General features: G+C 31.8%; 1 protein-coding gene across 4 annotated transcripts; it reads right to left on the bottom strand.

The window, feature by feature from the left end:
* Nucleotides 1-18: 18 nt before the first annotated feature.
* On the bottom strand, nt 19-3,452 carry LOC102625840 (G-type lectin S-receptor-like serine/threonine-protein kinase LECRK2). Of its 4 annotated transcripts, none has more exons than XM_052431568.1 (3): nt 2,505-3,452; nt 725-2,432; nt 19-322 (listed from the first exon to the last, which is right to left on the bottom strand). In XM_052431568.1, exons 1-3 carry the CDS (start codon nt 3,114-3,116, stop codon nt 219-221), a joined length of 2,424 nt encoding a protein of 807 aa, XP_052287528.1. In that variant the 5' UTR covers nt 3,117-3,452; the 3' UTR covers nt 19-218. The 4 variants fall into 4 exon arrangements, with proteins under 4 accessions (XP_052287528.1, XP_052287529.1, XP_052287527.1 ...); XM_052431569.1 differs by having other exon boundaries at nt 2,720-2,965; XM_052431567.1 differs by having other exon boundaries at nt 725-3,451.
* Between the last annotated feature and the right edge of the window lie 11,833 nt (nt 3,453-15,285).

Below are 15,285 nucleotides of genomic sequence, written 5' to 3'. Positions count from 1 at the left end.
AGAACAGAGAGAAAATAATAGAGATAAGAAAGAAAAAAACTTTTGTGTATTATCCTCGTATCCAGCTCACGCCTTTCCACTTTACATATATCCTTTCCATTCTACCACTTTTTGTGTAACTAACCAATTGCAATAATAAAACAAAATACAGAAATTACAGCTGTCCTCATGGAATAATTCTCCCGATTATTCCCCTAAGTGATATAGTCCTTGAGATATTATGGAGTTTTGCGAACACGAGCTGGCCGTTGCAATGTTTGCTCCACTTCCTGCATTTCAACTACAGGGCCATCTTCAAGCTCCCTTACTTTAATGGGCCAGGCTGTATCACATTGCGACTGAAGACAATCAAAGCTAGAAAAGAAGAGATGCAAAACAATCAATTTACAGTATTTTGCCAACAAAAGCCAATTGTTACAGCAAGCAAACGACTACTACCGAAACATAGATTCAGGTTTCAGATCATCAATGATGCGTCAAATGACCATACACAAGATGAACATAAAGGCATCATCCTGTAAAATTCTATAAGAAATACAAAAGAAGACCTGCTTATTGTCATAGCAAATATATCCAAGAAAAAGCTTGAATGCAGACATCCGCATTTTCATACAACATAGAGACTGAACAGTAGTTGTACCTGATAAAACATTACAAGTAAATTTACAGAGAGTTATTAATTAGTCTGTATTTGTAAAGGCGGATGACAGTGTTTGAGAATTACTACTGAAGTTGGAAAGAATTGGAAATGGAACAACTGGTATCTCCATGGTTCCTTCCAGCATCAAGATCACATTTTTCATGGAAGGACGAAGATTTGGCTCATCTTGGATGCACAAAAGCCCAACTCTCACCATCGTTTCCAGTGTTCTCAAGTCTACTTCTTCGTCTTCTCCAACAAGCTTGCTTAACTCTTTGGCAATAAAACAATTGTAAACCCAAGTTGAGAGAAGTACTACATCTGCAGTTGAAACATTCACTTCAAAATTGCTTCTGCAGCACACAATCTCCAACACCACAACTCCAAAACTATAAACATCAGATTTCACAGTTATTAGGCCACTGTTTTGCCATTCAGGGGACATATAGCCTCTAGTCCCTTTGACCCCAGTAACGATTCCAGTTTGATTTGGCATCAAAATCTTTGCCAAGCTAAAATTGGAGATCTTGGCAGTCAAAGAATCATCCAAAAGTATGTTCCGGGGGTTAATGTTGCAGTGAATTATTTGTACCTCACATTCTTCATGAAGATAAGTTATTCCTCTGGCCACATCCAGCGCGATTCTCACTCTGTCTCTCCAAATAGGACCGCTTTCGACATTGGACAAGAGATTTTCCAGAGAACCTTTACTCATGAATTCATAAACAAGAAGCTTCTTTGAGGTCTGCATACAAAAGCCAAGCAAGCGAACCAAGTTTTTGTGATGGGTTCGGCGAACTGCAGCCATCTCTGCTTGGAACTTTCTTTCTCCTTCTTCCACAGGATTTTCTAATCGCTTCACTGCAACAATTTTGTTACCTTCACATATTGATCCTTTGTAAACTGCCCCAAAACAACCTCTTCCCAACTCTTCCTCAAACCCGTTCGTAGCTCTCTCGAGCTCACCAGTAGAAAATGATTGGATAATGAACTCTTGTGATGGACCCAGACTTGAGTTTATTCGAAGCTTTTGATATTGGTTTACTCGTTGCTTGTATGCAAGCAAGCTAGAAATGGCAATGAGGAAACACAAGAATGTGATAGAACCCAAACAAGCAGCAAGAACTGAAACAAGTTTTTTCTTGTTATCCCCATGCTTTTTACTTACAATGGGTAGAGCACTTAGGTTAGTACTAAGATTGGCCTGACCAGAGCTCCACTTGATAAAGAGCGTAGCCGGCACATTTTGATATTTCATAGCGAAAATAAGTGGAAGCTTGTGTTTGCTGCAAGATGCATTGGCATAAATCGCAGCTCCACAGTAGCAGTCATTCAGGCACGATTTGCTGCAATCTTTCTCATTCACTGATAACTTTGCATAAGCCATACCGCCCAACTGCGAAATCTCCAGGCTAGTAATCTTGTAAAACTCTGCTGGCATCTTCCTTTTGCAACCTTCTTCATCAGTGAAATTCCTGTAGCAGCCCAGAAACTTCATTTCAGGGTTGATGAAATTAAACCCACGAAAGCAGAAACATTCGCCTTTAGTGCTGCTGTTGGTAGGATTGGAGCAGAAGCTATTGAAGCCACAGAAACCTTTCACGAGACATTGGTTCTGCAATACATACCACTCAATGTCAGCTCTATAGTTACTATCACTCGTAAAATGATGTGAATACAGCCTTAAAATCCCGTCAAAATCAAGCGTTGCCCGATATATCACAGTTTCATTTGAACTCTTCACCGAGTAAGAACTTCTAGCTAGAATTTGAGTCGCATCAGCACTGCCCGCCTGCAAAATGCCCCCAGGGGTTAGATTTACCATTCCATGTACCCTATCACTGGCCCAATATAGTTTACTGACCCAATAGATCTGCCTACTGTCTCGTACAGGATACAAAACAAGAATTCCATCACGCTGCTCCAAACAAAACCGCCCAGTTGAGCTATTGGTTTCAGATGCACTAGAAAACAATTTAGACCCGTTAACTAGACTCTGACCTCCCACTATTGTATGAGTGGGAAAATTAAAACTCTCCCAAATGAAATCAAAACGATCGTTGCAGAGCACGAAGTTACCAGAGTCAAGTATGGAAGCGAAAGAAGCGGGCTCATCAGAGGTAGTATTAGCAATGAGTTTATGTTTGCTTTCTTCAGTTTGCAAAACGAGCCCATCCATGGTTAATATCAGCTTAGCATTTGATGACACTGGTGGCTCATCACGAAATGCAGTCCAAATGACTGTAATATTTGGAGAAGTGACTAACCAGGTTCCCACGGAAAAGCCAGTGCCCTCTTTGTAGAAACCAAATTGAAATAGGCCAGAAGGTGAGGTCCATGAACTTGGTTCACTGGAAGGTGACAGTGAAGAGCCTAGGCTAATTGGTTTTGATTGTTGGTTTTTCAGCTGAGCAGCATTAATAATTTCAAAAATAGTGAAGAATAATATTAATGAAACACATGCAGAAGAAGCCATGAGTTAAAGTGAGGATTACTGAATGTAATCCATGTTTCTTCAATTCAAAACGTTTTTGTGAAGAAGAAAATAAACTGATGAATGACACTTCCTAGTCAAGAAATTAACTGACTTGGACAATCGAAAATGAGTTGACTGACTTGCTTTACAGAAGAAACATCATAGAAACTATATCATTATTTTTAGACCACAAAAATCGAAGAGAATTCAAAAGCCTACTGCTATCTAATGCAGCTATGGTCTTTGATTTAGGGTGACTATTAAAAAATGCCGAAGGGAAGGAAAATAATTTATTCCACATTTACCGTCTATTTTACAATGATTTAGATACATAAGTTATTGTATCAATTATGAGAGAAAGTTAAAGGAAAATAAATGAAGGAGTGGAAGAAAGATAAACGAAGGATGATAATAATTGTCTGGTAGGGTTGGTTGCAATTATTATGTCTATTTCAAAAGTCATCATTATATGTCATCATTGTATTTATTATTATTTTTATTTATGATATTTATATTTATAATAAATATTGTTTTTATGGTGATTATAATAATAAAAATCCCAACCTTTTGTTTAGTATTTTTTGTATTTTTCAAACTCTCTAAACACTAAGTATTTAAAATTTGTTGTGTTTGAATTTTTTTTAATTTAACCAACATCTTCTTTAGAAAGATTCTTGGGTTTTTATTATTTGACTTATTTGAATTTTTAGTATTGTGTTCTTCATAGAATACTATTTTCTTCATGAGTTGAACAATGATGGAGATAGTTGGATGATAAGGGTTAGACTTTATAAAATATGGGAGTCATTTAATACCAAGAAAAATGGAGAATTGATTAGTGTGGACATGATTTTTGTTGATGAAAATGTTGCATAAAAAATTCTTTCTCTTATTGTTTTCTCTAATTATCTTTTTTTTTCCCAATAGTTTTACACTTAATATAGCATGTTTTTTGTTTTTTCATAGGAAAATCTAATGCATGCAACAATCAGGAAAAATTTAGTGACAAAGTTTAGGCACATGTTGAGTGAGGGTTTTTTGTACAGTGTCAACAATTTAAAAGTTGTTTTTTAACACTCCAAAAATTACCCATGAAAACACAAGGGCGAAATTAGAATAAAACCTCACACCATTTATTCTTCTTAATAAATTTTAAGATAGACAATAATTATTTATACTCCAACTGAATCTTTACATAAAACATCTTAAATAAAGTCTCCAAAGAAAAGTCTCTAATCCAAAATAAAAAGTCTAACCAAATTTAATCTTTAAAGCAACTCCAAAAATCCACTAAAAAAAATTTTCCATCTAAGAACCCAAGCCACATCTCTAATTAATCTGTAAAATATTGGAAATAAGGGGTGAGCCTTCAACTCGGTAAACAAATCCATGCACAATATTTGAAAACCTTTGTCATTTTCCCTTAAAAATTTTATAACAACATCTTCATTTAACACAAGGGGTGGATTCATGTAAAAGCATTAAAAACATTAAAACATTCATAAAAACATTAAAACATAAACATTATTAGCTCATGCCTCGTAGTCATCATCATTCATCATTCATAATTTAGAGTATTATACCCCGCATTGCTCCTTATTCAGGGTACTATACCCCACATTGTTCATAACATCCTTGTGCACAAGATCATCATCATACCAGCAAGTTGGCCATAGCATTACATAACATCATAACATTAACATCATATACATTACTACGGACTATGAGTCAAAATATTTTTGAATCCACCTTACATTCTTTCATAAATAGCATTTAAAGTTTTCTAAAACATTTAAAAACTTTTCTTTGAATATTTAATTCTTTTAGAAAATTCTTTAGAAAACATTTTGTTTAAGAAAAATATTTCTTAAGAAAAATTTATTTTTTATAAATTCTTTTAAAAGTGTTTTTATTTTACAAAATTTATTTAAATATTTTAGAAATAAGTTTTGTAAGAATTTCCATTTAAACTTAATTCTTATAACATAAATTGTATTTATTATAAAGCACATCATGCATGAATCTACTTACCTCGATCAGCAGCAATCAACTCAATACCTTAAGAACAAACCAACGAGCTCACCCACGTCCTATAATCATCATAAAAATATCCTTATCAATATCATCTCTAATCTTAAACACAATCCCAATCATCCTTAATTCATAGACACTTATACTAGCTCAATACTTATACATATTCTAAACATAAGTATGAGTATCTTGCACATGCTAATTTTTAATAACCTATACACAGGTCGGAAAACTATGAAAATTTACAAAGGCATTGTGAAAATGCATAGCATTGTATACAATATTTCACAAAATTAGCACAAGTCAAAATCGAGTCAGAATATTGACTTTCACCAAAGTAACAAAACTGTCCAGCATTGACCAAAACCGACCTTTACCACTTAGGAAATTCATAAAATATTCTTTAGTATCCAAAATAATATGTTTCTTTTTTCTATTTACATAAGACACATTCAGAAAGCATATAATTAAAATTCATAATTTTTAAACGTTTGAAACTATTTTAAAAGTGTTTTATTTCCGAGAACATCTGTCCAAAGAAAAGTTTTTAAATGTTTTAGGAGACATAGATCTATTGATATAAAAATCACCAGAATTTTTAAGGATGTGTAACCTTACAGAAAAATTTCCAGAAGTGAGAACTGCTGCTGAAAATCAGAATTTTCCAGCACCAATAACCCAATTTCGAAAAACCCTAACAATTTGCATACTCAGAGGATTTTAACACAAAACCTATCAATGGAAAACATAGGATGTCTAGTTTCATGATATGTAAGCATATTCACATGATTCTAAATAAAAGAAAATGATTTCAAGTAAGGAATAGAGACTGTTCATATCATCGCAACATTACAAACACACATATTTTATCCAAATCATACTACAAGCAATTAAAGGCAAACAATTCATAAAAATAAATCATATAAGTCAAAGTAATATTTAATACCTTAAGGCAAACACTAAGAAAAGAAGTTATAAAACTTTATTTTCCTTCTCCAAATACTTATATTTCTTTTTTTTTTCTAGGGTTTGTAACGGTGTAGAAAATAAAAAACAGCTTTTTAAAAAGATGGCTTCCTCTTAAATACTTGGTAATTAATATATATATATATTATAAAAACTAATAACTTACATAACTTATTTAAAGCAATTTGATAAATTTTACTCACACACAAATACTCAATAATAACTATCCTACTCAATTTAATAAGGGTAAAAGAGGAAAAAAATAAATAAATAAAAGTGGGCGTTACATGTTTCAACTACAGGCGAGTACATACCACTTTCAAATCAGTAAAAGATTATTTTCTTGGTTCTAACTTTGCTGAAAATGTTAGAAGAAGGAGCTGTTAAGACCCCAATCAATAGATTCCAATTCGTATCTCCGAATTTGATTGATTTACGTGTAAATGATAACACAATCCTCTCAGGTATTTATTTTAATTATTAATGTTTCTTAATCTTCAAGTGTATATTAAAAATTATTGATCCTTATGTTTTAATATGTTTATGTTAGTTTTTCATAATATTACAGGTATTGTCAGAAATTTATGTGGTGTGGGTGATATTGAGATTGTTGGAGCTAGTTGGAAAAAAAGAGATAAAAAAATTCTAACAGATTAGTAACTTGAATATAATTAAGAAAACTATAATTATATATTTTTTTGGTTATTGTTTTATCATAAGAATCGATAATGTAAAAGAAAAAAATTAATGAAAATAACTCTAAATCCAATTAGAATGTAAAATGAACAACCTCAATTCCTTGACTTGTTGCCTAATTATTTATTCTAATTCTTAAGAAAAACAATATTTTTTTTTCTTTTCCTCACACCCCACCTTTTTATAAACACAAATAAAAAAGTCAAGTGGTAATATTCATAATGAAATAGGGAATAAAAATATTGGCGATTTAGAATAAAAAAAGTAACCAACTGTATAATAATATAATTAGAGAGTTTCGAATTTAATAAAAATACATATTCAAATTTTTCTCTTTACATTATTAACTTTTGTTAATTTTTATGAATAATTTGGTGACAACAAAGATTACTTTATGAATAAAGTTGGGAGAGATGTTTTATCCTAACTTGTCCTTCCATTGAATGAGACAAGGAAATTAGCAATCTTCTTTAATTAACAGCGACCCTTATAAAGTTAGAAGACATAGCAAATCTAATTCAGATTTTGCCCCATAAAACTAGTTTAACTTATTGTACGTCTTTGTTTAATTACTAATATTCGACAAAAAAATGATCAGCACTTTATAGGAAATTCCAAACAAGTTTATATTCACAAGAAATATGTCAAGGACAAATGATAAAAAAAAATGCAAAAAACTAATAAAGCTTCATTAATTAGAATTAACCATATGTACTCTTGTTTTTAAAATAAATTAGAGGAAGATAACTAACATCTTCTCCTCTATAGTTCTCCGATTTCATCTTTTTTTTTTTCAATTTACCCTAATGGCAAAGGGTTATGACTTATGAGTACTACGGGCAGCTCATAGATTAAACTCTTTTTTCCCTTTCCTCAACAACCTATTCGAACATCTTTCAAAGTCGTGCTTAATTATTAATTAGAGTCTATTCTTTCCCATCAATAATTATTGCGGTCCTTTAATAGTCTCTGGACAAAATTTTAGCTTTTATGCATGGCTATGATAGAGACATTCACATTTGCCAAAATAAATACAAATTGCAAGCCTAGCTTATTCAACACAAATATAAATGCGAACTCTTTTATAATAAATTGTAAATATACATGTATTAGCATCCAACCTTCATATGATAAACATTGGCTCAATAATTCAGTATGGACAATAATTCACACACCAGCATGTCCAATGAGAATAAAAAGATGAAAAGAGAGAAGCAATAATATTGCCAGCATTGTTAGCCCTACCAGCTGCATAAAGTTGTGACCACTTTCATTATCATTGAATCTGTCTTCACTGTCTATATATATTTGAGATCACTTTGATCTTAACTTTTATATGAACAAATAGGCACACGCAAGATTGATAAACTTGTTTTTAATTAATTTGTACTGTCTATTATGAATCATAATTTATGATGAAATGAAAGTTCTGTTTGTTTGTAAAGAAAAAAAAAATCGATTAGTAATTTTCCAAAAAAGAAAAGTGGGCAAGGACACATATATACCTTTTGAACTTTCCGGAAAATGCACATTGACCTGGTTGAGCCCCAAATGACAAAGATTTTTAACTTTTAATTTGGATAAGAACAAAAATTAAAAGCTCATTCAACAAGTCCCACGGCAAAAATTAATACATATGTAAATATCAGTATAATGTCTGTTATAATAATAGTTGTAAATATTTATGTAATACAATAATTTGATGTGTAATCAGTATTAAAAAAAAGTACTTAACTGTTAGGCTTAAATAAATTAAACAACTAAAAATTTATTCATCTTTTAAAATTATAAATATATTATTAGTCAAAAATTTTAATAATAAACTAAACTCATCCAATAAAAATGTATTTGAGTGTCGTTGTTTTTGTGGTAGGCACTCTGACTCTCTTTGAAGAATCATATGTTGATGATTCTTTTATGAAAAACTTCTCAAATACTCAAATTTTATTTTCTAATTTACTATTAAATGAAATCTCAAAATTCACATAAAAAGTTTATGAACATATTGATAATTGCTATTACATGTGGTTTTTGTAAGTAATTTTAATATAGTGAAAATTTTATATTAGATTGACATAATTTTTTCAATTAGAGTTTTTAAAAATAAAGCAGGAGCAACAATTTAGCCCCGTAATGTTTTCAATATATTCAATAGGGTAAAAGCTCATTTAGTCCATATATTTTAAGATTAATGACCATTTAGTCCCTGTATTTTTAAAAATGCCTCAAAACATCCCTGCCGTTAAAGTATTAATACCCTAACCGTTACTTTTTATTTATTTTAGCTTACTTTTACAATATTACCCTTTTATAATAATTTTTTTGGACATTAATAAAAAAATAATTAAATTACCAACTTAACCCTAAAAATGAAAATAAAAAAATTTATATTAATTTTTAATTGTAAAAAATTGTATGAAAACGACAAAGTGTGCAAATGGTGCTTGCAAAAAAATTAATATAAATTTTATTTTTTATTTTTAGGGTTAAATTGGTAATTTAATTATTTTATTTTTATTAATGTCCAAACAAAAAAATATTATAAAAGGGTAATATTGTAAAAGTAAGCCAAAGGAAATAAAAAGTAAGGTATGAGTATCAATACTTTAACAACAGGATTGTTTTGAGGTATTTTTAAAAATATAGGGACTAAATTGACACTAATATTAAAATACAGGGACTAAATAAGCTTTTACCCTATTCAATAAATGTATAATTTAATCATTTTTTAAAATAAGTAACTAATTTCAAATGGAAAAAAAATATAATTGGATTAAGGACTTATTTGAAAATTAAAAATAAAAACTCTACTACAATATAAAATTGATGAAAATATAAGGGTAATTGAGTAAGGGACATATATAAAAGCAAAACTATATTATTATACAAAATTGATGAAAATATACGGGACATAAATGATTTTTTCTTAATTAAGACCAGGCTACAGCCCAGCGTACCCCACTTGTAGATCCGCCACTGCCTAGCATATATTGATTGAGATAGTGAAAGTTGCAACAACAAGGAGGTATGTATCGATTGATTTAGTTGTTGTGCAAATTTTATCGAACTCGCAAGTGCACGAATCTATTGTAGAATAGATCAATGGTGACGAGTGTCAATCCCATGAGGAGGTGGATTTTAATTATATGTAGAATTAATTTTCTATGAGGGTGGTTAGATTTGTGGTGAAAGTGATTTAGATTATCTTAGAATTTAAATTGGAATGATGGAATTAAATTAAAGTGGAAACTATTGTAATTGAAGCGCTTGAGTATCTGGATCCGCATCAACATGCATCATGGGCTAAATATTCCTTATTAATGTCAATTAAATCATGAGGGAGATTTCCACTCCTCATGAACCACAGTCTAATCAATATGGTGCTAAGGACTTATCGTGCCAAATAATAATAACCTTGTACTAGGGAGCCGATGAAACCAGAGCGGTATTTAGACAATATTATTACTATTTATCAATGAAAATGTTAAAACATCCACAATAATTAGAGAGAAAGATAAAAAATAATTACCCAATAAAGCCCATGACACATGTTGAGACTTCACCTTCAACCCAAGCTTGAAAGAAAATTAGCTACTTATAATTGAACTAGGGGTAAAATGAGAATTTATTAAAATACATAGAAAATAAAAGATGGAGAATGAATTACAGAAAATTGAACTAAAAAATAAATTAAGGGATACCAAATTAGGGGGGAGAGCCCCCTTTTTTATAGATACACTGAGTAGATCATGGTCATCGGATTAAAAATATTTTGGACGATCAGGATTGTGCTACGTCATCAGTCAACAGTACGCGGTTTGACCACGCAGTTTGAATAGTGACACAGTTTTGACCACGTGATTTCAACAGTCAGGCGGCTTGAATAGTGACACGGTTTGTTGTAAATAATCGCGTGTATATGCATGTATCATACACACGATTTTTGGTCCACTGACCTGCTGCCACGTCACCGATCAACAGTACATGAGAATTTTAGTCCAATAAGATCACGACACCTCATTAGTCAATGACACATCATCGGTCAATGCTACATCATCGTTCCGTAAATGTAAACAGTGTCGTAAATAGTAACATGGCCAATACCGTACATGTGAACAATGCCATTTTTCATTTTATGCTCCTCTTAAGGTTTTCGATTGTTCTGAGTTCAAAAATGATGTCCGTTTTACTGTCTGATCTCTCGTTCATTGTGAAATGACCATGATGCCCCTAAAATTACATAAAATACTTAATTAAAATAAAACTCACATAATTAAATTACAAGAGACTAAAATATATAAAAGTATGAATGTTAGTGAAACTTGAAGTATAAAATAACGATTTTCTCCTTTATAAATATACATTTTCTAACACTAACACACCCCCAACCAACTTATTGCTAGTCCCTAGCAAATAAAGCGAAACCAAAATTCAAAAACAATTTTTTTTTAAACAATCGTGTTTATTCAATCAGACTAATGATAGCAATCAAATAAAAGTATAAGCATTATCTCTAGTCTAAAAAAATATTACTCCTACATCAACCGTCCACATGAATTAGCCCAGTAGACTTTGTCACAGCAACTTTCAAGAATGACATGTCAAACTCCAAAATCTGACCGATAGTAGTGACATTCTCAAAAAGAAATTAAACCTAATAAAAATAGTCACTTTAATGAATGGTAAATTAAGAGAAAAATAATAAGGAAGTAATATCACACGCTCTCACCAATATGAAAGAAATATGCCCACAGCTTAGAAATAATACGATCTTTAAGTCAAACAAAATGCTAGTCAACCAATTTATTTTTTTATTTTGTCCTTTTTGTTTATGCACCACTACATCTTTTTAGCCCATATAACTAGTTTCTACTTCAGACTATAACTCCCTAAAATCAAGAAGAACTTTTATTAGGATATAACGTAGGCTATGGACATGGCTAAGGAATGAAGGAAAATAGGAAAAACAAAATATATGTTTAAGAAAAAGTAGAGATATTTTGGAAATTGCAAGGTGCATTTTGCTTATTTATTATTATTGTTATCTTTTCTCTTTTTTTTTTCAAACAACAATTTTTTTTTGTATGGCACAACTTTACTGAACAAGATAATTATTTACATTTTTCTCAAACATAAATAGGTGATGGAACTTATTAGATATCAAGTAATACTCCAAATCGGAGTGGGTCAAGATGATAAGTTTGACAAAGAAATTTTTTTTTAAAGGCTCAAAAGGGTTCACAAAAGAGATGGCTAGAAAGGCTAAAACGGGTCAAAAATAACATTTCCATCGTCTTTTAGGGCTCTAAATAATCTTTCATATCTACTAGTTAGATGGACCTCTAGATGTAGCAACACATTTTTTTTTCTTACATTTTTTTAGAGGTTGACTCAAAAGAAATCTAAATATCGTATATAAAATAATAAACTACTAAGTTGTATGAAGAATGGGCAAAATGGTTACTCTCTAAGAAAAATGACAGGCTCAAAAACTCACTTGGTATTCATTATGACATGTGTATTCCTTCAAGCAACTCATAGTTGTCTCTGACATCAACATGTAGAGTAGGAAATATAGTGTAACATCACTTAAAACCAAAGATAATACAAATACTAAAATTTAAAAGTCATCATGTCATCCAATGTAAATAATCACACAATTTTTTTTTTTTTAGGTTCAAACGACAATCGACCCCCCCAACTTATTCTAAACATGAAAAGAAAATATGCATGCAGAAAGGTGAAAATGATGCAAAAAAACTAATTAGAAAAGTTACATTTAAAATGATAGAAAAAGAAAATAGTTTGTTTTTTAACTAAGAATATGTGTTTCTAAAGTCACTACACTCCATATTCAGCTATCTTCGACTCAAAAATTTGAAAATATATATTTATAAATGAGAAATTAGAATGAAAAGTTTTTTTTTTTCAAACCAAGAAGAGGTGTTTCTAAAGTGACTACACTCCATATTTAGCCATCTTCGACACAAAAAGCTAGCCACAGTTAGTCTCTACAATAAAAAATCAGTAACAACTTAACCAAGATTCCACATTGTCAACTATTCCCTCCCCCCAACTAGAACAATACATTGTCCTCAATGTTTTAAAGGAAAGAAGTGGAGTTTAAAAGACATCACCTGGGTGGTGCAACATAGAAGAAAATATTTACAAGAGGAGAGTTAAATCTAATTTGTACTTCTTACTGCGGCTACTATTACCATCATTATTTGGAGACTCCAACACAAAGGTCCTAGGGTCTGGCTCTGGTCTATAAGCTTGTAACAGATCAAGTAGCTCATTAGCAGTGTAAGCACAAATAAAAAGTTTTTTCGCTGTGGAAGGAATGGAATAATTTTTTATTGCATAGTTAAGAAATGCGAATGAAGCCATTATAAAAAGTTATTGACATTTAACAAACCGATGAATTTCTAGTGAATGTGCAGATGGGTCCAAGATGCTAATGTGATTACCTCTAGAATTGCAAGATCTCTTGGTAGGAAAATAAATGCATCAATATGATTACATACCTAGACAACTAACTCTTCTCCAGTCGGTGAGTCAGACAAACTGCCCAAAGGTTTTAGGGCTCTTGGGATTATGTATAACACTTGGCTTCTTCTGACAAAAGCAGCTTCTGAGACCAATTTTGATAACCCTCGATTACCTCCTCCATACACCAAGTGTAATTTTCTCTCTACTATGCTTCGACTAAGATCTATGGCTGCCTCAAAGAACTCTTTATGTTTGTCATAGTTAAATCCAGAAAGCACGCAAATGTTCTTGAATTGTTTATTTAGAGCAGCTGGCATTAGAATAATTCTAAAAAATAATTTGTGAGTGCTTAACAAAAAATCATATTTAAGAATCTTGATGCAAGTGGGTCACATCTGTGTATGAGGTAGCATGTCAGTGTCAATTAACGCGTAAAGTACATGGCTCGAGAGTCAAAAAGCAAACAGTAAAAAGGAAAAAGTGACAAAATAAAATTATTAAAGACAATAATGCAAATGATAAAACAACAATGAAGTAAAATGATATTTACAGGTAGTTACGACTGTGACTCACATTTTCCTCTAGTTTTACGTCTAGAAATGGCTTGAACGCCCTCTATGGGTCAAGGATAGGCTTCCCATCCAATTTTCTTATAAATTGGTAAACATGGTCGTTTATAGTCAGATTCCCGAGACTATATCGTGCATGCTCTTTCTGGGATAATGGTCATAACTGGAGAATCGCTCCTTGTACATATCCACTGGGATGCGTTTCAAGAGACAAAATGATATCATCCAATGACTCTTTATTCAAGTCATCCCTAATGAATTGAATATTATCTTCCATGTTATCAGACACAATTCGTAAAGAACATGATTTTTTATCGCATCTCATTCTAGCACACTTATGACAAGCAGCATAAAGTCTTTGAGCTCTTCATTTTCTTGCGTAATTTCCTTTACTACAACCAGACATATATGCAATAAAGTTTGGAGGCAACTCACCTGCCAATCGTACTTTGGCTTCAATTAACCAGTGGATGTCAGCAGGTATGCTATTCCTCATAAGCAATCGTATGCATTCAGACCGAGCTTTATAGATTGTAAGGAGGGCATTTTGAGGAAGTGATTGGAATCGATTGTGAAACTTTACTAAAATCTTCAAGTAAGGCATTTTATCTTCCATGTTATCAGACACAATTCGTAAAGAACATGATTTTTTTATCGCATCTCATTCTAGCACACTTATGACAAGCAGCATAAAGTCTTTGAGCTCTTCATTTTCTTGCGTAATTTCCTTTACTACAACCAGACATATATGCAATAAAGTTTGGAGGCAACTCACCTGTCAATCGTACTTTGGCTTCAATTAACCAGTGGATGTCAGCAGGTATGCTATTCCTCATAAGCAATCGTATGCATTCAGACCGAGCTTTATAGATTGTAAGGAGGGCATTTTGAGGAAGTGATTGGAATCTAATACGAATCCCACAATAAAACTTTCAATCCTACAATTAATTTGTATTTTCAACTTCCCAAGAAAGTTCTAAACAGATTTATGGCAAACAAAAACCTTGACCCAATGCTTAAGAAAACATGAACCAAAGGTATAGAGAAGGGTATTGACGCCACACTCAAGAAAAAGATGAGAAGGTGAGTGATAAGTCTAAATTTGGAACACCACAAGAATGTAAATTCTTGATAAGTTCACTAGTTCTCAAAAGAACCAAAGAAAGAATAATCTTTCAAATTCAAAATAACATTAGATCAATTTTACTAAACACACAAGAACCATGCAATTCATCAAGCATGTCATCAAGTCTAGGAATAGGATGTCGATACTTTACAGTGATTTTATTAATTGCACGACAGTCAACACACATCCTCCATGTTCCATCCTTTTTGGGCACTAGTAAAACTGGTACTGCACATGGACTCATGCTCTCCTTCACATATCCTTTTGCCAAGAGTTCTTCAACTTGCCT

The sequence above is a fragment of the Citrus sinensis genome, chromosome 7, assembly GCF_022201045.2.
Source record: "Citrus sinensis cultivar Valencia sweet orange chromosome 7, DVS_A1.0, whole genome shotgun sequence".
Classification (NCBI taxonomy): Eukaryota; Viridiplantae; Streptophyta; class Magnoliopsida; order Sapindales; family Rutaceae; genus Citrus; species Citrus sinensis.
This window is presented reverse-complemented; position numbering and strand designations above follow the sequence as displayed.